The 23,135-nt window shown below is 40.1% G+C and overlaps 2 protein-coding genes across 6 annotated transcripts in view; one reads left to right on the forward strand and one right to left on the reverse strand.

Moving 5' to 3' along the window:
• Positions 1-10,650, forward strand: part of RFC1 (replication factor C subunit 1) — an 87,829-nt gene extending 77,179 nt beyond the window's left edge. For all 5 annotated transcript variants that reach the window (XM_031027015.2, XM_081812445.1, XM_081812442.1 and 2 more), the window contains 3 exons: positions 1,790-2,003; positions 3,363-3,554; positions 4,540-10,650. In XM_031027015.2, coding sequence (XP_030882875.1) covers positions 1,790-2,003; positions 3,363-3,554; positions 4,540-4,623 — 490 coding nt within the window. In that variant the 3' untranslated portion in view covers positions 4,624-10,650. The remainder of the gene's footprint in view (positions 1-1,789; positions 2,004-3,362; positions 3,555-4,539) is intronic.
• The window catches only part of WDR19 (WD repeat domain 19), an 80,587-nt gene continuing 64,644 nt past the window's right edge, over positions 7,193-23,135 (reverse strand). Inside the window, exons 28-33 of the mRNA XM_081812441.1 lie at positions 21,226-21,307; positions 19,349-19,499; positions 18,325-18,448; positions 17,471-17,547; positions 17,055-17,179; positions 7,193-7,475 (exon numbers count right to left, since the gene is read on the reverse strand). Of these exons, the coding sequence (XP_081668567.1) occupies positions 17,068-17,179; positions 17,471-17,547; positions 18,325-18,448; positions 19,349-19,499; positions 21,226-21,307 (546 nt within the window). The 3' untranslated portion in view covers positions 7,193-7,475; positions 17,055-17,067. The remainder of the gene's footprint in view (positions 7,476-17,054; positions 17,180-17,470; positions 17,548-18,324; positions 18,449-19,348; positions 19,500-21,225; positions 21,308-23,135) is intronic.

Consider the following 23,135-nt stretch of genomic DNA (forward strand, 5'->3'; position numbering starts at 1 on the left):
GGGTATCCGCCTTTGACTCCCCCACCCTTCATGTAGATTGTGAGCACTGGACTTCCACTTTGTTTTGTGGCTGTGCTTTTGTGTATCCGTCCCCTTCTCCCATTAGACCGAACATTTCTGGTAGGAACTGAGGCCTACCCATCCAGCATATAAAATTGGTTGGTAAATGTTCCCTAATGAATCACACACAGGACATTGTCATCATCAAAGGATCTATAGTGAATTTCACAATTTTTAAAGTAAATTAGGACCTTCCTATTTAACTTTTTTTTTTTTGAAGATTTTATTTATTTATTTGATAGAGAGATAGCGAGAGCAGGAACGACAAGCAGGGGGAGTGGGAGAAGGAGAAGCAGGCTTCCCGCCGAGCAAGGAGCCCGATGCAGGGCTCGATCCCAGGACCCCAGGATCATGACCTGAGCTGAAGGCAGACACTTAATGACTGAGCCACCCAGGCGCCCCCCTATTTAACTTTTTAACCCTGATTAAGTCATTGAACTTTTGGAAGTGCGATTTTTATCATTAGTTCTTGTTGGGGTTATAGATGCCTTTGAGAATCTGAAAGCTCTTTGATCTTTATTACTCCCAAATGTGCGAATGCACAAACAATGCTAGGGGAATTACAGATTTCTGAGGTTAAGAACCCTTGATTTAGGAACACTAGATACCTTTAGACTTTTCTAGAGTTGAATTCTCTGTGATTTGGAGTAAAAGATAACAGTAATGTAACAAAATATAAGAGAATACTTTTGAAAAAGTTTCATGATTTTCTTAGGCACTGTGGCTTAGGGCTCATACTTGTCTTTAAGTACTAATTGTGCTTGATTATAGAAGACTGAATCTAGAGGAAATGGGTGAATTTAAAATAAGGGTTTTTTTGGATTCTTTGCCTAGGTAGTAAAACAGTTGGGGGCAGGGTTCTAGATTTCTAATCAAGAGAACTGTTCAGACTCAGTTACCTGAAGGCAAGAGCAGGACCCATTAATAATTTTAACATTTTCATGGGTTCTGAAGCCTAACAGCTTTTGAGGTTTCTCGTTTGGATTATGCACACATATAATTGCCTCATTTGATGATGGAGGCAGCTGGATTGGAAAGATTTAGATTGGTGGCATTTTGTTCTGTTCATCTATTTTCTGTCTTTGAGTGACAGTATTTAAGAGCGCGAGAGAAAGTCATTTCATGGTAACATTGTAGTTCTCAGCAGACTTTTTCCTGAAGCCTTCCCCTCACAAGTGTGGACTATCTTGTGATTGTGCAGGGACATTTTCTGCAGTTTTCTTAGTTTGGGGAAAGCCCTGCTCTAGAACTAAAGATTTCAGAGTAACCCTATTAGGAAATATGAGGGAAATATTCATATATAATTTTGTATGTTATAATCAGATCAAAAGGTATTGCAGACCGTCATGTAGTAAGTAGCAGTGGAACTTGAGGTAGGAAATCTCACTGCCTTTTAATATTTGGAACTAGGAATGAGTAATCTTTGGCTATATTAAGTATGAGCACATAGAAATCCTGTTGTTGCCCAGGCCTTGAGAGTAGGTTGCAAGTAGAACCTACATTTGTGTTTTTCATTCATTGATCCAGAGAAGTAGAAAATTCATTCCCTTTGAGCACACTGGTGTGTGTCCATCATCCTGATGGTGTAGTGCTAGGCTTTCTCTACCAGCTGTTAAATAGTAGACATTACATTGGGCATTATTAAAAGTGGATTGAACTTCACACTATGACTTGAGTTGGTGGTAGTTTGCCACTGACTACAGTTATGTTTCTTTTGTTTTGGTTTCAGAACTTATTCCAGCAGAAGGACTGTAAACATGGATTATCTGTCCCATGTAAGGGATGCGCTTGTACAGCCCTTGACCTCACAAGGGGTAGAAGGAGTACAGGACGTTATTGCTCTTATGGACACCTACTACTTGATGAAAGAAGACTTTGAGAATATCATGGAAATTAGCAGCTGGGGAGGCAAATCTAGTCCCTTCTCCAAGCTGGACCCCAAGGTAAATTGTGTAACTCACTGGTTCTCTGTCACTTTGTGATTACAGGTTTGTAGTAGGAGTATTTCAGAGATGCCGTAGGTGCTTTAAAAAGGTTTAATTTTTTCCCCTTAAATGCTTTTTGCTTCTTATGGCCTATGCTTTCCAAAGATACTATTTGAGTGCAGTATTAAGAATGGACTTCTGGATTTGACCTTAACGATTTGTAGTTTTATCATTGCTTTATGTTGAGTGGAAAAGCAAGACATGAAATCTGAGAAGCCAGTATATAAATGTATTCCATGTAAAGTCGGGTGGATGAGCCTGGGGAAGTAAGTCAGGTGGTGGTAATACATTATGAGAAGAAAGATGTGTTTATTGGCTGAGGAGTTTTATACTTTTTCTCAGTCTGCCTAATCTGTGAACTTAGTATTTATTATAGTTGGACAATTTACTATGTAATAATATATTCCCTACTTTCTTTATATAATGAGCATGAAAAAACTAAAATGACATAACATGGATCTGTAATATCCAGTACCTCACACTCTGCCTGTTTCTTTGGTGCTGTTTTATTTTATTTATTTATTTTTTAAAGATTTTATTTATTTATTTGACAGAGACACAGCGAGAGGGAACACAAGCAGGGGGAGTGGGAGAGGGAGAAGCAGGCTTCCGGAACACAGGGCAGGGAGCCCGATGCAGGGCTCGATCCTAGGACCGTGGGATCATGACCTGAGCCGAAGGCAGACGCTTAACAACTGAGCCACCCAGGCGCCCCACTTTGGTGCTGTTTTAGAAGATATATTCTCTATGGCTTGCCTTCTCTAGAATTTTGATCTGACTTTATGGTTATGGGTAAATTCTCTCATGAGAGACCTCCATTGTTAGAATTCAAGGACTAATTCTACAATTATGTTTAGAAGCTTCAAGTTAAGGCTTTCAAGTTACTTTGTATTTTGAATTAACCATTTTATGATAAAGGTAATTTATGTATTTTGTAGTAATTAAAGGCCAAGTTTAACTTGTACCTTATTGTAAGTCTTTTTTGATTTATTGATTCACTATGCTTCTCACTTTATAGGACTGTGGGATGCACTAAATAGGCAAAAATGATGAGCTAAAGTTCCTTTTTTTTTTTTTTTCCTGCCTAATGTTCCCAAATACTAGTTCTTATTTTTGAGTCATGGGCTCTCTTAAGAATGTCATGAAAAACATAGAACTTCTCTGTAGAAAAATGTATATAAGTACACTTACATGTACATGCGTAAATATTTCACAGAATATTTCAAGGATCTTGCAGGATCTCACAAAACCTTTGGTTTAAAATTAGGATTGCTTGGCACTTATTTTTAACAGCCTCTTTCTGTTCCTTTCCTATAGGTGAAAGCAGCCTTCACAAGAACTTACAATAAGGAAGTCCACCTTACTCCATATTCACTTCAGGCAGTAAAGACACCCAGACACAGCCCAGGCCCAGCACTGGATTCTGAATACAATGAAGAGTTAAATGAAGATGACTCTCAATCTGATGAGAAAGACCAAGACTCTGTGGAAACTGATGCAATGATCAAGGTAGTATTTTAAGCTGCAGACAGGAAATGCCATGATATTCCCTTGGTAGTTTATCTTTTCTTGTGTACAGCTCGCCTTCTGAAATTATTCAGGGCCTGTTTTTAAGTTTTTACGTTCATCACATTGAGGGTAGAGAAGGTGTAGATTTTATTCTTATAAATAGCTGCTTATAATAGTGGAAGAAGGCAAGAAAATAGGCCATCATATGATGGTCATATGCTGTTAGAAAAAGTACCAGTTTTATTTGGTCATTCGTGTGTGCTTTACCATAGACACATATTTTTACAGTTTAATTAAGAAAAACATTTTCAGTGAAACTCTTTCTTCTGTAATTTGTGTTTTGCTATAGCCATTGAACTGCCTATAGAAATTTCTCAGATTGAAACAATCTTGTCTTGTGCTAGGAAAGATTAAAACCATTTATGGTACCAGCCTACTGTTTACCTTTGGCTAAGGCAAAGGAATCTAGTCTGTGTTCTCTTCTTTCCTTAGTGTGTGTCATTCTTGTCCCTCATTTCTGTTTTGTATATGCAAGGGTAGGAAAAGCGGCCTTCTGCAGTGTAGCTCTCTAGTCTTGTGTAGACATAAGAGGTTGTCTCCCTCTCTCCCCTTCTCAAACCAAACGTGTTTAGATCTCTAATCGGAAACTGAAAGAAAAGGAAATTCATTAAAACATTACCTTACTAGTAAATTATCTCCTGCTCATTTTGTCTTTCCTAAATATACCTATCTCCTAAATCCAAGAAACTATGCTTGGGGAACGTGTCTTAGTTCTAGATTCTGAATAGCTTTTCTGTAGTTAAAGGCTCCAACTAGCCCAGTTGTTCCTTGAAAGTAAGCTTATCTGGAGTGGTGGTAGGTGAAGATGTTTGCAACCTTTCTATTACGTTGCAGGTAAAGATCTGCTTTATTGTAGAAATTGACTTATTTCATTGCCTCATAAATACAGCTTTTAACTATTTTGTGCATTCTTCTCTCCCAACAGAAAAAGACAAAATCTTCAAAGCCTTCAAAATCAGAAAAAGATAAGGAGTCCAGAAAAGGAAAAGGAAAAAGTTCAAAGAAATGAAATGAAACTGTTTTTCACTACTGACAGCCACTTTTTACTCACCCCGTTGACCCGTCTAGCTTGTCTAGATAATGCCTTGTTTTTTCCAAAGGAATCATATTTTAGCATAATGGGGCAACTCAGTGGTCCCATTATAAATAAACGGTGGTACAGCTAGAGGGATGTAACCAGTAGGCTAACATACACCTCTTATAGAGGTTGATAGGACTGCTTGGGTCCTCCACTGTCCCCTGTCAATCTAATTAGATTGTGCTTCATATTGACTGTGTATAATCAGAAACTACATGTGAGCTTTGGAGTCAAATTTTAGTTAACAGTAATATGCCTGGGAACATTGGTACTAAGGCAACTTTTGTAGGCTTAAGAATTTATCCCAATGGCCTTTATAGGACCGATGCGGATTTTTTTAAAAAGATAGTTACTATTATGTGGTGAAATTTTGTAAATAAATCATAATACAAAACAGTCACCACCTAGAACTGGTGTTCTTTGTATATTGTCAAATATCTTACAAAATATAAATCAGGAATAAACATGTTCCACATGACACATGTGCAAATTCTTAAGAATGTCATCTTGTACAGTAAAATAGTATGTTGGTATATTACATTCCTTATTAGTTTGCAAACGATTGGGTAAAAAGCTAACTCTTCCTCACTAACCAGTTGTGTGAAGCAGAACTTTGGCCGTTAGACAGTCAGAACTCTCATTCCCAACTTGATTACCTCTATGAGTGCCAGCCATATCTCTGTTGTGAACAGCATGTCATGGACAGGCCTCTGTGGCATCACTGGAGGGGATGGGCGGCTGTAAAAGGATTGCCACATTTTTAGCCTTCCAGAGTCTCAACTCATCAGGTTCAAACCAGTAGGGTCTAGGTCAGGTCAGAATCTTAGTCTCACTCTGACTTGGGACAAAATGAATGCTGGCTTTTGTTTGCCTCTGGGAGCTCTGGTTCTGCCCTGTGACTGATTCCACAAACCGTACCGGAATTTTAGATTGTCTCTGTAACTGTACTTGCTGAGTGGCTCTGAGGCTGTGGAAGTAGCCTGGAATTTAGCTGTCTAGCTGTTTTGAAATTTTGTCAGGAAATGTTCAGAGGTATGTGCTAAAAGGAATGTAAAATTAGGATACTATTTCCTCCCTTTAAGTAATTGACAGTATTGTTTGGGAGGTGAGACATGAAGTTCTTGAGACATTTAAAGTGTACTTACCAGTGTGAAAAATGTCTTTCGTGTAGACTAAGTTCATTATGGGAATAAAATGTTGCCTTCAGTCTTGCCCCTCTCTTTGTTAAAGCCCAGCTCGAAACTTCTGCTTCAGTGAAGATCTCCTTGATTGACGACTGCCTCACCTCACCAGTGGGGTGAGCATGGCTTTCTTTCGCATATTCTTCTGTTTCTATTGCTTTTTGATACGAAAGTCATGTCTGCCTACTTGTTTTTTATTCGCCAGGAAAGGGAGTGTAATCTCCTTGCAGCCAGAACAATGAATATGAGTTTACTTGTAAATTATGATTTTGTTAATAATTCTAAATACTCTGTGATTGATTGGCATAATCAATGTATAAGAAATAATTTTTAGAGTTAGAGGTTATAAATACGCTCTTTAAAATAGGAGGACAACATGGATCTGCTGGAGCTACGTGATGGCCACGTGTCTTTGCAGAATAAAACTGCATACTTCTTTTAACATCCATTGTGTCTTGGCCATTTTGGAAGCTGTAACAAACTACTGTGCTTTATCCTTCATCCTGTTAAGTTTTTGCGGTCCATTATTGCAGCAACATTATTTGGCCTCTTGAAGTTATTAACAAGGAGCAGTGTTGTATGTACTGGGAGGAGTATCTTCCTAAATAAGTTCTGGAATGTTTAAAGCCCATAACTCCCCAGATATGATGTGCTTTACTCTCACAGATCCCAAGTGCCTGTGGCTCTTATTCCTATAACTTTACAACATCCCTCCAGTGATAATGGGAAAACAAGAGGATGATAGGTGGTTTAATGATAATGACTTGTATCACTTAGTAAAGCCAAGGCCTCTGGCCTATTCTCTAGCCAGGCTTTGTGGGAGGAAGATCAGATCATAAAGTTGGAGGCATCATGTATGTGGATACTTGGATGTGATAAAACATTATTGTCCCTTGGGTACTACCATAGGCTTGCAGGTACCTTTGTAATACTCAGGATGCTGGTGGCTATGCTGTTAACATTCAGAGTTAGGCTATTTGCCTCATTTCTGCCAGCTGCTCAGACTTTGGTGACATTGGCTTTGGCTGACAAGGAAGCATATACTGATGTAGGAAAAACGGGGGTGTGTGTGATATGGGGAAGATTCTGGAAAATGTACATCTTCAGGGGAAATCACATGATTTAATTTTGTGAAAGGAATTAACAACTCAGGAGATAGCTTGTGGTTTATAGTTTCATTCTTTCAAATTGGTGTTTTTATTCTAAGACTGTGCTAAACTTCTCATTTCAAACTTTTAAGTGTTAACGTCTGTGCTGCTCAGACTTCACAATGCTGTCTCCCTTTTTCTGTCTCCAAATCCAGGAAAACATTACAAATATCTAATCAACAATTTTATTTTAAAGGAGATATTTCGAAATATAAAAGTTATCAAAAAGTTGAATATTTACAGTTACATCATAGGCTACTATTAACAGTGTAGAGCATAGAATATGTAAGACTTTGAAGAGGAACTCTACGAAGTATAACAAACCGCAAGGCTATATGTCACTGTTTTGCCACTCTACAGTGGCAGCTGTACAATGTCTGTGTTTTTTCTGTATCCAGAAGCCATCAGGAGTAGAAACTTGGCCTCCTGTGGAATCTTTTCAGCAGGAACATATCTAGAAAAGACAAAAAAAAAAAAAAGACAACCCCCACATCTTTAGAAGTGTTTAAGTAACTGGCAGACACTAATAAAGCCAAGCTATACTAAAGAAGTTTTTGCTCATTTCTGGAATGTGGAGCAGGATGACTATTCAAGTTAGAAACCTCTGGTCTGTAATCAGTATTGAGTTTAAATCTGAAAGTGTACATGCGAACTGTTAAACTGTTATAAAGTGAGGGTGATGATAATAGCCACTTTACTGGTAAGAATGGGAAAATGCAAGGTAAGTGCTCAGCAATCTATGAAGATTTTCCTGAAACTGAATGGTCATTAATGGTTCCTTATCTAAAAGGAGTCAGTGAACAGTAGCCTCAACTAATATTCATTGTACAATAAGACATTTATAGTGACTTTTTATAGTCACAATTGTAGCATAATCATAACTTCCATATAGGAACCATGGGACTAAGCCTCTACTTTAACGCAGGGATAGTGTGGAGAGAGTCTATGTTAAAAACATAAGATCCTCCTTTGGTGGAATTGCAGAGTATCCTCCTGCAGATAATAGTTACAAACTCAGGACAAAATATAACTATTCAAAGGCATTGGAAAAGCAACCAAAAGCTGGTAGAGATCGGAAAGGTGTAAACTCTTGAAAGAAGAGAAGTCCACTGGGTAAGATTCATCTTCATATGTGTTTGCACCTGAGGGTAAGTCCATGAGGACAGTGAAGTCATAGTCTTACTAGCTCAGAGAGAGAACAGAATTTGGGCTTGCCAGAACTACTGAAATGATAGGGATAATATCCCGAAAATCTGCATATAAACTCCATGTAAACCCTTGAACTTCACAGGCTTAGAAGAGACTTTTATGCTGGACTAGAAGAAGCACAGTTCCACGTTTAAGGGAATGCCATGTGTTAGAAAACTGAGGGCTGCTTCTAGGATCTGAGGGCCCCAGTACTCTCACGGTAAGAATGGAATTCACCAACAGGCTGGACAAGAGTCTCACATTAGATTGCAGCTCCAACCAGCTGCAGCCTTTTGAGATCCTGAACAGAAGACTCTGCTAAGCCGTGCCTATATTACTGATCCACAGAAATTGTGAGATAGATAGGTTCTGGTTCAAGATGGCAATGTAGGAAGATCCTGAACTACCTCTTCCTATGGACGCAGTGCATCTACAGCTACATATGGAACAAGTCCCTCTGAAAGAGATCCAGAAACTAGCTGAGCAACTGCTGCATATCAGGTGAAAAAGAAAAAACCCACATCAAAAACAGGTAGGAGAGGGTGAGAAAATTTTGCCATATACTTCCCCCCCCCACCCTCCAATGAAGACACACAACCAGGAGGGAATTCAACAACTCCTAGCTTCTCCCTGAGGAGTGAAGGGTTTGGACCCCCCCATCTGATGACCTGACTTTTAAGGCTTCCACCTGAGAGATGGGCCTCCAAAACCTCTAGCTTTAAAAGGCAACAGGCCTTGTATCCATGAGAACTAAAAGAACATGGCAAACTAAAAAACAGTTCAAAATGAGATCACATGGACCCACAGTGGCTAATCCCCCAGGGCCCAGCTCAGAGGTAGCAGACTGAAGTGCACCCAGTCTATGTGAAAAAGGCCTATTAAAAGCTTTGGCTTGAGGGGCAGGCTTCTAATTTAACACATACTTAGGGGCCAGCTGCAACACTCTGCTGAGACTGCAGGGCTAGCAGGCACCATCTTTGTGTTCTTTCTCTGCCTTGTGCCAGGTGGCTCTCTCAAAAAGGAGCTTGTGCACAAGTCTGGCACTCCAGTTTCTGCTGCCACCCAGGGGACACCCCTTAATCACTTAACTCTGGTGGCCATCAGGGTTTTACGTTTGCAAGTCCCAACTGGACTGTCACAAACAGAAACCATTCTTAACCAGCTAGTCTTCCAGGCCATAATGCAGAGGCAGCAGACAGAAATGGCCGGTGTTTATGAAAGAGGCTTATTTGCTTAATTTAATAACTGTGGCCTGAAGGTTCGCCTTCCAATCAGCCTGCATCTAGGTGCTGACTGAGATTCCCCCTTCAGGATACTGACAGGTCTTGGGAGCAACTAAGAAGGAAGAACCAGGGTAGTGTTGAATGGTTAGGCTCATTTCCTACATGCGGCCACTCCTTCAAGACTGGGAGAGGTGGCTGTCTTAGCTAATGTGTAGAAACCAACACAGAGTCAGTGAAAATGAGGAAACAGGAATATGTTCCAAACAAACAGGTAGAACCTCAGAAAAAGACCGTAATGAAATGGAGGTAAGTGATTTACATGATAAAGAGTTTACAGTAATGATCATAAAAACAATTCATGAACAAAGTGAAGAAAGTACTAAACAAATCACAGACTTGAAGAATACAACCACTGAACTGGATAATACAATAAAAAGGCTCAATAGCAGAATAAATGAACAGAAGGGATCAATGAAACTGAAGACAGGTCCATGGAACTCATCTAATCAGCACAGCAAAAAGATAAAAGCATGAAAAAAAGTGATTACAGTTTAAGGGATTTATGGGATAACATCAACCAATATTCACATTATAAGGGTCCTAAAAGAGAGGAGTGAGTCTGAAAATTTCCCTAACTTGGGGAAGGAAACAGACATCCAGATCCAGGAAACTCAGAGTTCCAAGCAAGATGAACCCAAAGAGACCCACACCAAGACACATTATAATTAAATTGCCAAAAGCGAAAGGAGAGAAGCAACTTGTTACATACAAGGGAACCCCTGTAAGACCATCAGCAACTTTTTCAGTAGAAACCTTTGCAGACGAGAAGACAGTGGCGTGACATAAACTGCTGTGAAAGAAAAGAAATGCTAACCAAGAATATTCTACCTGGCAGTGTTGTCCTTCGGAATTGAAACACAGTTTTCCAGACAAGGAAGACCTAAGGAGTTCATCACCGCTAGACTAGCCTTAGGAAATGTTAAAGGTGCTTCTTTAAGCTGGAAGTGCTGGTTAATAAGAGGAAAACATATGAAAGTATAAATCTGAATGCTTAAAGGTTAATATATAAGTTCAGAATAATCTTGTTGTAATGGTGGTGGGTTAATCACTTACAAAAGTAATAAAAATAACCATCATGACAGTAATGGACACCCAAGATGCAGAGATACAAACTATGACAGCAAAAACAATGGGGAGTAAAAATGTAGAGCCTCAGAACTTGTTATCAACTTAAAATAGGCTGAATGTAATCCTCATGGTAACCACAAAACAAAAATCTACAGTAGATACACGAAAGATAAAAGGGATCTAAGCATACCCCTATAGAAAGTCATTAAATCAAAAAGAAGAAAGGAACAATGGACTTACTGCCATTTTTATTGTTTTCTGGCTATTTTGTAAGTCCATGTCTGTCAATAATTACTTTAAATGCAAATTGCTAAATCCTTTGATCAAGAGTGGCTGAATGGATTAAAAAACAATATCCATCTATCCTGATGATCACAAGAGACTCAGTTTTAAGGACACAGACTGAAAGTGAAGGAATGGGAAGGATATTCCAGGCTAATGGAAATCAAAAGAAGGTCATTATACAATGAAAAAAGGTCAACACAAAAATGGATATAACATTTGTAAGTATGCACCCAACATAGAAACATCTAAAGATATAAAGCAAAAATTAAGGTCTAAAAAATAACAATATAGTAAGAGTAGGGGACACAGTGGATAAATCATCCAGACAGGAAATCAATATAAGGAAACACCGCACTTAACAGACATTTACAGTGCATTTCATCCAAAAGCAGAATACACAGACTTAAGCACACATGAAACATTCTCGAGGACAGATCATAGGTTAGGCTATGAAAACAAGTCAATAAATTTAAGAAGACTGAACATCTTTTCTAACCACAATGGTATGGAACTAGAAGTCATTTATAAGAAGAAAACTGGAAAATTCAAAAATATGTGGAGATTCAACAACATGGTATGGAACAACCAGTGGGTCAGAGAAGAAATCAAAAGAAAAAATATCTTGAGACAAATGAAAATGGAAAGACAATATACCAAAACTTAAGGGATGCGGTGAAAGCAGTTTTTTTTTTTTTTTTTTTAAAGATTTTTATTTATTTATCTGAGAGAGAGAATGAGAGACAGAGAGCTTGAGAGGGGGAGGGTCAGAGGGAGGAGACCTCCCACTGAGCAGGGAGCCCGATGTGGGACTCGATCCCGGGACTCCAGGATCATGACCTGAGCCGAAGGCAGTTGCTTAACCAACTGAGCCACCCAGGCGCCCAACAAAAGCAGTTTTAAGAGGGAAGCTCATAGCAATTAATGCCTACATCAGGAAACAAGAAGGATCTCAAGGTAAACATAACTAACTTTATACCTCAAGGAACCAGAAAGAACAAGCTAAGCTAAAGTTAATAGAAGGAAGAAAATAACAAAGAGCAGAAATAAAGGAAAGACACTAAAAAGACAATAAAAAACAGCAATAAAAAAGCTGGTTAAAGAAAATAGATAAACCTTTAGCTAGACTCACCAAGAGAAAAGGACTCAGAAATGAAAGAGGCGATATTAAACGGATAACACAAATACAAAAGATCATAAAAGACTACTATGAACTACTACACACCGACAAATGAAACAGAAAAGAAATGGAATATTCCTAGAAACATATAACCTTACAAGACTGAATCATGAAGAAACAGAAAATCTGAGCAGACCAATTACTAGAAAGGAGGTTGAAGTAATCAAAAAACCTCCCAGCAAACAAAAGTCTAAGACAAGATGGCTTCACTGGTGAATTTTACCAACATTTAAAGCATTCAAACCAATCCTTCTCAAACTCTTCCAAAAAATAGAAGAGGAGGGAACCCTTCCAAACTCATTTTATGTGCCAGCATTAGTTGGCTACCAAAACCAGACAAGGATACCACAATAAAGAAAGTAATAGGCCAATATTCCTGATGAACATTGATGCAAAAATCCTAAGCAATCCATTAGCAAACTGGATTCAAAAATATGTTAAAAGGATCATACACCACGATCAACTGGGATTTATTCCAGGGATGCAAGGATAGTTTAGCATCTACAAACCAATCAGTGTGATATACCACATTAAGAAAATGAAGAATAAAAATCATATGATCAGTTAGTAGATACAGAAAAAGCATTTTAACAGTATTCAACATCCACTGATGTTAAAAAACTTCACCAAAGTGGGTATAGAGGGAACATACCTCAGCATAATAAAGGCCATATAGGAGAAGCCCATAGCTATCATCCTTCTCAATGGTTAAAAGCTTAAAAGCATTTCCTCTAAGATCAGAAAGAAGATAAGGACCCCTACTCTTGCCACTTTTAATTAAACATAGTACTTGAAGTCCTAGCCAGAGCAGTTACGCAAGAAAAAGAAAGAAAAGGCATACAAATTGGAAAGGAAGAAGTTAAAGTGTCACTATTTGCAGATGACATGGTATATATAGACAACCCTAAAGACCACTAAAAAACTGTTAAAGCCTAATAAATGAGTTCAGTGAAGTTTCAGGATACAAAATCAATATATAAAAATCTCTTGCACTTCTATACACTAATAATGAACTATCAGAGATTAAGAAAACAATCCCACTTAAAACTGCATAAAAAAAGAATGAAATACTTATGTGTAAATTTAACCAAGGAGGTGAAAGACCTGTACGCTGAAAACTGTAAGACATTGGTGAAAGAAATTAAAGACAAATAGATATTCTGTGGTCACAGATTGGAAGAATCAAAACTGTTAAAGTGTCCATACTACCCAAAACAGTCTACAGATTCAGTGCAGTTTCTATCAGTTTCCAATGATATTTTTTCACAAAAATAGAATAAACAATCCTAATGTTTGTATGGAACCACAAAAGATCCTGATTAGCTAAAGCAATCTTGAGAAAGAAGAACACAACTGGAGGCACATTTCCTGAAACTATATTACACAGCTATAGTAATCAAAACAGTATGGTATTGGCATAAAAACAGTCACATAGTAGACAGTAGATGTGAAGATCAGTGGAACAGAATAGAGAGCTCAGAAATAAACCTGTGTATATATGGTCAATTAATTTGTGACAGAGGAGCCAGGAATATATAATGGGGAAAGGAGAGTCTCTGTAATAAGTGGTGTTGGGAAAACTGGACCACTAGCTCACACCATACACAAAAATCAACTCAAAATGGATTAAAAACTTGAACAGAAGGCCTGAAAGCATAAAACTCCTAGAAGAAAATATAGGGGGTAATAAGCTCCTTGACATCAGTCTTGGTAAGGATTTTTTGGATTTGACACCAAAAGCAAAGGCGACAAGGCAGCAAAGCAGATGTAAACAAGTGAGACTATCCTAACTACAAAAAACTTCTGCATAACAAAAGAAACCACCAACAAAATGAAAGGGCAGCACATGGATTGGGAGAAAATATTTGCAAAGCATAGATCTGATAAAGGGTTAATATAAAGAACTCATACAGTTCAGTAGAAAAAAAGCCACTTAAAAATGGGCATAGGGTCTGAATAGAAACTTTTCCAACCACAGATGGTCAACAGGTACATGAAAGGGTGCTGCTAAACATCACAGGTCATCAGGGAAATGTAAATCGAAACCACAATGATGTATCACCTCACACCTGTTCAAATGGCTATTACCAAAATGACAAGAAATCACAAGTGTTGGGAAGGATGTGGAGGTGCCTTGGGCACTGCTAGGCATGCAAACTGGTGCAGCAACAGTGAAAAACAGTATAGAGTTTCCTCAAAAAATTAAAAATAGAATTACCATGTGGTCCAGCTGTTCCACTGTTGGGTATTTATCTGAAAAACAAAATCACTATCTTGAAAAGATACCCCTATGTTCATTTTGGCATTATTTACAATAGCCAAGATTAGGAAACAACCGTAAGTGTCCATCTACACTGGATAAAGAAAATGGCACGTGTGTATGCATGCATGCACATAAACACAGGAATATTATTCAGCCATAAAAAAAGAAGGAAATACTGCCATTTGCAACAACATGGATGGACCCTGACGGGGAGGGCACTATGGTAAGTGAGATTAGAGAAAGACAAAATACTGTATAGTCTGACTTATGTGTATGAAAAAAATGGAATTCATGGATACAGAGAACAATTTGTTGCCAGAGGCCTGGGGTGGGGAGTGGGTGGAATGGATGAAGGTGCTCAAAAGGTACAAGGTCATAAGTCTGGGGGATATAAGGTACCGCATGTTAACTATAGTTAACCATATTATATATTTGGAAGTTACTCAGAGATTTAAAAGTTCTCATTAACAAAAATTTGTACCTCTGTGTGGTGTGGATGTTAACTCACTATGGTAATCATTTCTGTATATATAACCATTATGTTATACACCAAAAACAACTGATGTCAACTATCAATAAAAAAATTGACATAGTTAATGTATATTATTTTAAGATGCTAAATTTATGATAATGTTATACAGCAACAGGAAAACGAAACGAATCCCAATCATAATTTGAGCAAGCTTTAAAAATAGAATTTGACAAGCTGATTCTGAAATTTTATAGGGAGATGGAAAGGATTAAGAGTAGTCAAAACAATCTTGGAAAAAAATGACAACATTGGAGGATCCACAGTACCTGACTTTTAGATATACTAGAAAGCCACAGTAACCAAGACAGTGTAGTATTGAAATAGGGGACAAATACATCAATGGAAAAGAAGAGAGTCCAGAAATAGATCAGTATTTAAAACCTCACTGGTTTTCAACAAAAGCACCCAAGCAATTCAATGAGGAAAGAAAATACTTTTCAACAAATGGTATCGGAAGACTGGATATCCAGTTGGGGCAGGGGAGAATGTTAGTCCTCGTCTCACAATGTAAACAAAAATAATTTCAAAATGGATCGCAGATCTAGGGCTTCTAAAAGAAAACATATTAGAATATGCTTGGGAGTTGTTAGTAGGCAAATATTTTTTTAGACAGGATACAATAACCATAAAACTTAAAAATGTATAAATTATAAATTCCATCAAAATCTCATCAAAAGATACCATTAAGGAGAAGAATTGGGAAGCCACAGAAAGAGAAAATATTTGCAAAATATATGACAGACCTGTATCTAGAAAATACAAATAAAAGAAGTTTTACAACTCAATAACAAAAAGACAACCCAGTAACAATGGGGAAAGAACAGTCTTCAGCAAAAGGTACTGGGACATGTACATGGCAAAAGAAGGAAGTTGGATCCCTAAACTCACACCATACATAAAAATTAAATGGATCAAAGATGTAAATGTAAGAGCAACAACTATAAAACTCTTTAAGATGGGACTCCAAAAGCACAAGTAACCAAAGGGGGGGAAAAACAGGGGAAAAAAGATAAACTGGACTTCATTAAAATAAAAATATTTACGTCAAAGGATACTATCAAGAAAGTAAAAAATTATTCCACAGGATGAGAGAAGATATTTGCAAGTCATGTATCTGATAAAACAGTGGTGTCTAGGGTCTGTTAAGAATTCTTATAACTCAACTATAAAAAGACAAATTACCCAGTTAAAAAATAGGTAAAGGACTTGGATAGACAGTTCTCCAAAGAAGATACACAATGGCCAACAAGCATGTGAAAAGATGTTCCATATCCTTAGTCATTAGGAAAATGGGAAATCAAAACCACAAATGAGATACCACTTCACACCTACTAGAATGATTATAAACAAAAAGACAAGTGTTGATGAGGATGTGGGGAAACCTGAGCCTTCATATGTTGCTGGTGGGAATGTAAGAGCGTGCAGGTGCTATGGAAAGCAGTTTGGACCAGCAAGGACCGGCAAAGAGGCTAGGGGGGCTGCCCCACAGTGAGCAGAGGCGGTGGCTGACGCTCTTTGTTTTTGCACATGCGATAAAAAGCTCCCGGACGGTTTATGAAGGAACTCCATACACTGCAGGCAGACTGAGAGGACTTGCCCATGGACTGGGTGACAGGGGTGAGGGTGAGATGAGTCACAGATAATGACCGGGCTTCCCCCCAGACCAGCGGCTTGAACGGAGCGGCTCCTGACTGAGGCAGGTGGTGAGAAAACCTAGAGTGGCGTTTTAACCAGGTTAGGGGAGATGCTGTGGCAGGGACTAAGCTCCCTGCCTCCCTTTGCAGTATGTGTGGCCATGGGAAAATTCTTGCCAGTGGAATGCAAATGGAAGGGGTGTGTGCAGCTTCCACGTGACATGAATGAGACTTGGAAAGAAAAAGGGATTTCTCAAATCTGTGGATGCCAAAAGTTTTATAATACATTCTGAACTTTAAAAAACTCCACTGTTCCTAGCTGGCTCTGGTTTTAATGGACTGATTAAAAAGAAGCCCTTGTGATTTGATAAAATACATTATAGTTGGAATCCTTGATGCTGCTTGGCCAAAAGGCCTTTGTCACCATGGAGACAGTACGACTAGCATTTTTAAAGGACATCGACGGTTTGTGGTCAGATTCTTCAAATCTGACCGAGTTACATGATGCACAAAAAGGGGCCACTGCCAATACAAAGTGTAAAACGCTGTCTACTCTGTGGCTCCTTGGGCCCTGGGAAGGGGAGTAGATGGTCTGGGACTTACCTGCACAGGCCACTCACTGCTCCACCTCTGTTCGCAGGTACTGGGTACAGTCTGAGATTTTTTTCAGTTGAGCAAAGTTTAATCTTTCTGAACACATAGGACATGTGCTTTCAGTGTTTAACATGCTGTTTGGGGAGGGAAAGGCAGAGTAGATTAAATATATACTATTCCTTTAGCTTTGGGTTATTCTAACGTGAAAAACGATTCCTGTCTACACCTCCTTAGTACATATTCATCACGCAGTTTAAGAATTAGGAATATTCAGTCTCATGCAAGATCCTCTTTAAGGATAATGGTCTCAAAGGTCAAGAAGGTTTGGGTCCTGAATAAGGAGATCTCAAAATAAAAGAGGGGTTGAATGAAAGGCCTATTTTTGGGTAAATCTGTGTGACTGAATGAAACAAATGCACACTTACATCTTAAATTCTGAGTACAGAGCAGGGAAGTCGCAATGTGGACACACAGTCCAATCATCCTTCAACATGTGTCGACCCTGGAAACAGTACATTTAAGAGTAAAATTCATCATTTAAAAAATTCCTGCCATTATTCAATTATAATAAATGTATTAAAATTAAAAGCCAAGACCTCTAAATTAGGTGAGCAACTGACTAGAAAGAGATGGCATCAAACAGACTGAAGCCAGATTTCATTTATCACGTTCATGTATAAAGAATAGTCTTCAATTTTGTGACATCATTACCTAAATTTATTTCCCTTTAAAGTTTATGTTAGCCTAGTGATTAATGAATAATCTGGTATCTAAAATTTTCTAATGGGGGCACGTGGATGGCTCAGTCGGTTGAGTGTCTGACTCTTGATTTTGGCTCAGGTCATGATCTCAGGGTTGTGGGATCGAGCCCTGTGAACCCTGTGTTGGGCTTCGTGCTCGGCATCGAGTCTGCTTGTCCCTCTCCTTCTGCTCCTGCCCCTGCCCCCCCAACTCATGCCATACTCTCTTTCAAATAAAATAAAATTTTTAAAAAATTTTTCTACTAGGTCTTAAGATTAATAATAAAAACCACCACTTATTCAGTATGCCAGGTAGTACACTAAGGCTTCACACATGTTCTGTCATCAACCTGCGGTTTATCTCAATAGGCAGGCATTGTTATGTTTGGACCCAGCAAGGTAAAGCAAATTGCAGAAGGTTATATAGCCAATAAAGCAGCAGAAAAAGGATTTAAGCCCAGGACCATCTGATCGCCAAGTGTGCTTTTTACACATCAAGTATTCAAATGAACTATAAATAGAAGATAAAAAGAACTTACTGTTACAATGCAATATGGGATGTTATTTTTACATCCAGGACAGAGGAGTTCACACTCTGGGAGAAGAAATTCGCAGAATGGACACGGGGTTGTGGCCTCTTCTGTCTCGGATGTATCAGGTCTCCTGTGAGATAGAATCATGTGGAACATGCCTACTTCTTCACAGTCAGGATCTGAGACTAGAGAGAAGCTCACATCAACCTGCACTCCAGCTCAGGGAGGAAGGAGAGGGACTGAGTGGTTAAACCGGAGCACTATCCAGGCCACATTTGGGGGCTGGAGTTCACAGCACGGTAAATGGCGGAAACATGGGTGGGTCTTGCTGGATCTTCTCTTCCTGTGCCACCGATGCCGCTGATGGGGTAAGCTTGCTTCTTCCCCTGTCTCCCCCTTTTGTGGACTAAAGCGGTAAAGGCTATTCAGGGCTGTGCAACAGGACTTCTGTGACAATGGCAATGTTCCAGTTCTGTGCTCTCCAGTACGGTAACCAGGAGCCACGTGAAGCTTCTGAGCACTTGAAATATGGATAGTGGGAGGAACTAAGGTTTACATTTTTTAAAATTTTAATTAATTTAAATTTAAATAGCCACACGTGGCTAGCAGTTACCATATGAGACCTCATAGCTGTAGAGGAGTCTTCTGTGGGGAGAGAATGACTAGCTTGTCTTCCGAGCTAGTGCCCGGGCCACAGTGGCACTGAACGGTCAGGGTAGATGTATGTGCTCTGGGCACCCCCCGACTCTCAACGAGGAGGAACCCTCTGTGCTCAGGATGACAAAGCTGGAAGACAGAGGTCTCTGTCCTTGCATCAGGACACAGCAGCCCTGAGCCATGACACTGTGTTTAGAAGTCAAATACTGACTTTTTCAAGCCATTGTTGGGTTTTCTGCTGCTGGTAGCTGAATACAATCCTAATCGCCACCCCCAGTCCATTCTCTGCCTGAGCCTGCACATTAGCAGCCAGAGTCTGAAAACTACATTTGTGAAATGTGATGAGGTAGCAGAATCAGCTGTCACTGCCTACCTGACCATGGCCTCGATCTTCTTTTTGTATTTGGCATCTATTTTGTTGCGGTACTCGGGCCTCATCAACATGGCTGCAAAGCTGAAAGCAGAGTTCTTCAGGCCTGCTCGGTGACACTCGATCACTGTGGACGTCAGGATTGGCACGATGTCTGCAATACACACGGGAGAGCAGAAAGCCCAGGGCTTCTGCTGTCATGACTCTGTCCCCGTTCAGGAGGACAACACAATCGCACCTCTAAGTTTGCTTTTCCTGGCAAAGAACCAGATAGGACCTGTTTCATGAGGAAAGGGTGCTCATCAAAATGTCCTTCCTGTGGTTATACTGTGTTTTGCCTTGTAGCCCTGAGACCTGCACTCCCTTGATGTCCCCTTTTGCCTGTATCCTCCCCAAACCACTCAGATGCGTTTTTGCGTTTGACAGGACTGCCCGTGAATGGTCAGGGAGATTAGTCATTTTATGCACTGACCTCTCTGTGTGCGTCTATGTCTTCAGGACAGATACCCAGGAGGTGAGTTACTGGATCAAAGAACGTGACTTTTTAAAAAAAATGCTCTTAGCACAAATTGCCAAATTGCTTTCTAGAAAGGCCATACCAATGTCCATTCCTAGGAGCAGTCATGTGAGTGCCCGTCCAATTGCACCCTTTGCCAGCATGGTATACAATTATTGTAAAGTCTTTTTCATGTAACAAGAAAGAATATAGTTATAGAAGAGGGGTTGGTGAATTTTGACCCATGGGCCAAATCTGGCCCTCTGTTTTTGTATGGCTCATGAGCCAAGAGTGGCCTTTATGTTTTCAATGGTTGAAAAAAATCAAAAGAAAAATATTTTGTGACATGTGAAAATTATATGACATTCAAAGGTCATCCAAAAATAAAATTCTGTTGGAACACAGCCACGCTCATTCATTTTCTTACAGTTTATATAAAAATAGTAGCTGTGACAGACCATTATGATCCATGAAGCCCCAGACATTTGACATCTGTACCTTTACAGAAAGATTTTGTTGACCCCCGTCACAGAATGTGAGAAAGTCTTTTAACTGAAGAATGTTATAATGAAAAGTCGTTAAGAATAATGGGACCTTTTATAGTGGCGGTGGCCCGTTGTGGTTGAGAGCGGAGTCAGACTTACTAGCTAACAGTGTGATCTTGGGCAAGTGTTACTGCACTTCTTTTCCCTCTGTTTGCTTCTCTTGTGAAATAGGGAAAATAATAAGAGTACCCATGGGTGTTGTTTTGAGGCTGTTATCCTTAGAAAGATCTGCTTGATCTTGGCTGGTATCTGGGAACTTGGATTTTGGGCGAGTTTCTACCATTTCCAGATCAGAGTGGCTCACTGTGCCTAAATTCTTTGTACAGTGTGGTTTATGCTGAACACCTGCTTTCTGGGAGTCTGGAAATTTTTCCATGCCAGGTAGGGGGTGCCTACATGACCAGCCCCCAGTACAACTCCTGGGCACTGAGTCTCTCATGAGCACCTCCGGTAGATACCATTTTACATGTGTTGTCACACAACTCACTGCTGGAGGAGTGTGTCCTGTGTGACTCCACTTGGAGGGGACTCTTGGAAACATGCACCTGTTCTCATCCAGACTTCACCCCGCGCGCGCCTTTTCCCTTTGCCAGTTTGGTTTTGTATTCTTCTGCTGAAATAAATCTTAACCTTCAGCACTATTACGTGTTGCGTTCTGTGAGTCCTAGTGAACTTGGGGGTGGTCCTGGGTCCCATTAGACTACTTTCTGGGGTGGGTGTGAGGATTAATGAGTTAATCTGTGTAGAGAAGAGTGACTGGCAGAGTTAGTGACTGTAGATCTTACGATGCCACACTGATGCACAAATATGGGTGACAGGCCCTTCTCAATAGTACTTACGTGACGGAAACTTGCTGATGTTGTTGGCCACTCGAATAAGCATACGTGCCCCTTTCATATGATCTCCATTTTTAACATGAATCTGAAATAAATGACATATTTTACTCTTAAGAGATTTTGATTAACTCTTAATTCATGCTTTGTTCCCCCAAATAATCAACTCCTTCATTATGACCCTGAACAGGGTTGTCCCATGATCCTCACAGCCTTACCTGGCTTATGGCACTCGGGATTTCTCCTTTGTTTCTCCTTCCAGCAGCTGCTGCCTGGCCCCGTGGCCTCACTGACCTTACCCCTCCTCTATGCTCTGCTTTTTACTTCGCCCCAGACCATATGACATGAGTTCACATCCCTGATCCATCTCTTACTGGCCATTTTTGGAGGGCTAATAATACCAACTTTGCCAAGTTGTGAGACCTGAAAGCCGAGGCTTTCAGGCAGAGAGAGAGAATGAGTTGTTAAAGGAAGAGGGCAAAGGGGCAGCGGCAGCTGGAGGGCCTGAGATTGGGTGAGTACTGAGTATGAGTGGGGCCCGTGTCGCCTAGGATGAGAGGAGGCTTGGAGAGTCAACAGGGCCAGGCCATGATGTCGCCATGTCATCCAGCAAGATGGGGCAGCCCACAGAGGTGGGGGGGGGGGTGTTGTGGGTAGGGGTGGGGGTGGAGAGAAGTAGAGCCAATAGGAGGCAGAACTGGTGGTATTTGGTGAGAATGTGCAGGGTGAGGTTAGAGTAACTCCCAGGCATCAGGTCTGAGCATTTATTGCTACATGAGAAATACGAACTGAATCTAAAGCTGCTTGTTCTGCGCTGACTCTGGGCCTCAGGCTGCCCAGCTCCGTCATCCAGACTCAAAGGTCCCAGGCTGTGCCTCTGTCAAAATCCCTGTTCCAGCTCTGGGAGGAAGCATCCACCAAAGCTGTCTTGATATCCCCTGAAATGTGGATGACTTTCTTCAGTCCTTTGGGCCAAACATGCCTGTGACACATTTACATCAATTTGTTCTTACTTGAAAAGGTTTAACAGTTTCCCTTTTGGTATCACAAACAGTTAAACATCTTGAGAATGTGTGGTGCTTGCATAAGAGTCGAGAACTACAGCAAATGGGGAGGAGTCCCAGGTGCTCTTCAGTGGGAGGGGGAGAGGGTGTCTGGGGCCAGAGGAAAAGAAATATACTTGAGAACCACCCCTGCGACTTAGGGTGGTAGAAACCCTGGTCCTGGAGGGCTGCTTGCTTATAGGATTCCTCAACTTTTGCTTCCCGTCTTCCACCCTGAAAAGCTCTATTTTGCTGGATTCGGTACCCGCGACACATGGGCACCACCACTCATGTCCGCAGTTGAGAGAGACCGCCCTTCTCCCTTTCTACTCCTTTCCAAATGAGACGAGGGATCCTCCTGCTGCCCTGGAGGGAAATGTACCCTCGAGGATTCCAAGTTGGAATTCTCGCTTTTTTCTTACCATCAGTGTTACAGAACTGTGTGGCCTCATACGGTAGCCACTAGTCACATAAGAGCTATTTAAATTTTAAAATTAAAATTATATAAAATTAAAAAATGTAGCTTCTCAGTTGCACTAGCTGTATTTCCGGTGCCCCACGGCCAGGCTGGCAGCTGCCATATGGGGCAGCACAGACCCAGCCACCTACAACACTGTAGAAAGTTCTGGACAGTGCTGGTAGAGATAATTAGGATCTAAATCATTCATAACATGACTCCTCTATCCTAGGTACCATCAAAATTAAATAAGCTCTTGTGGACTGGCCTGGAAACCAAATTAACATTAATATGGGAAGATGGACTTTGATTTAATGAAAATTTGGAAAAATATGTAAGTTGGATTCTGCCTGTATCTTTACAGAGGTATGTGTGTAAATATATTACAAAATTTACATATATTTACACACACATAA

The sequence above is a fragment of the Leptonychotes weddellii genome, chromosome 2, assembly GCF_054177405.1.
Source record: "Leptonychotes weddellii isolate Sample4059 chromosome 2, ASM5417740v2, whole genome shotgun sequence".
In the NCBI taxonomy this organism is placed as follows: Eukaryota; Metazoa; Chordata; class Mammalia; order Carnivora; family Phocidae; genus Leptonychotes; species Leptonychotes weddellii.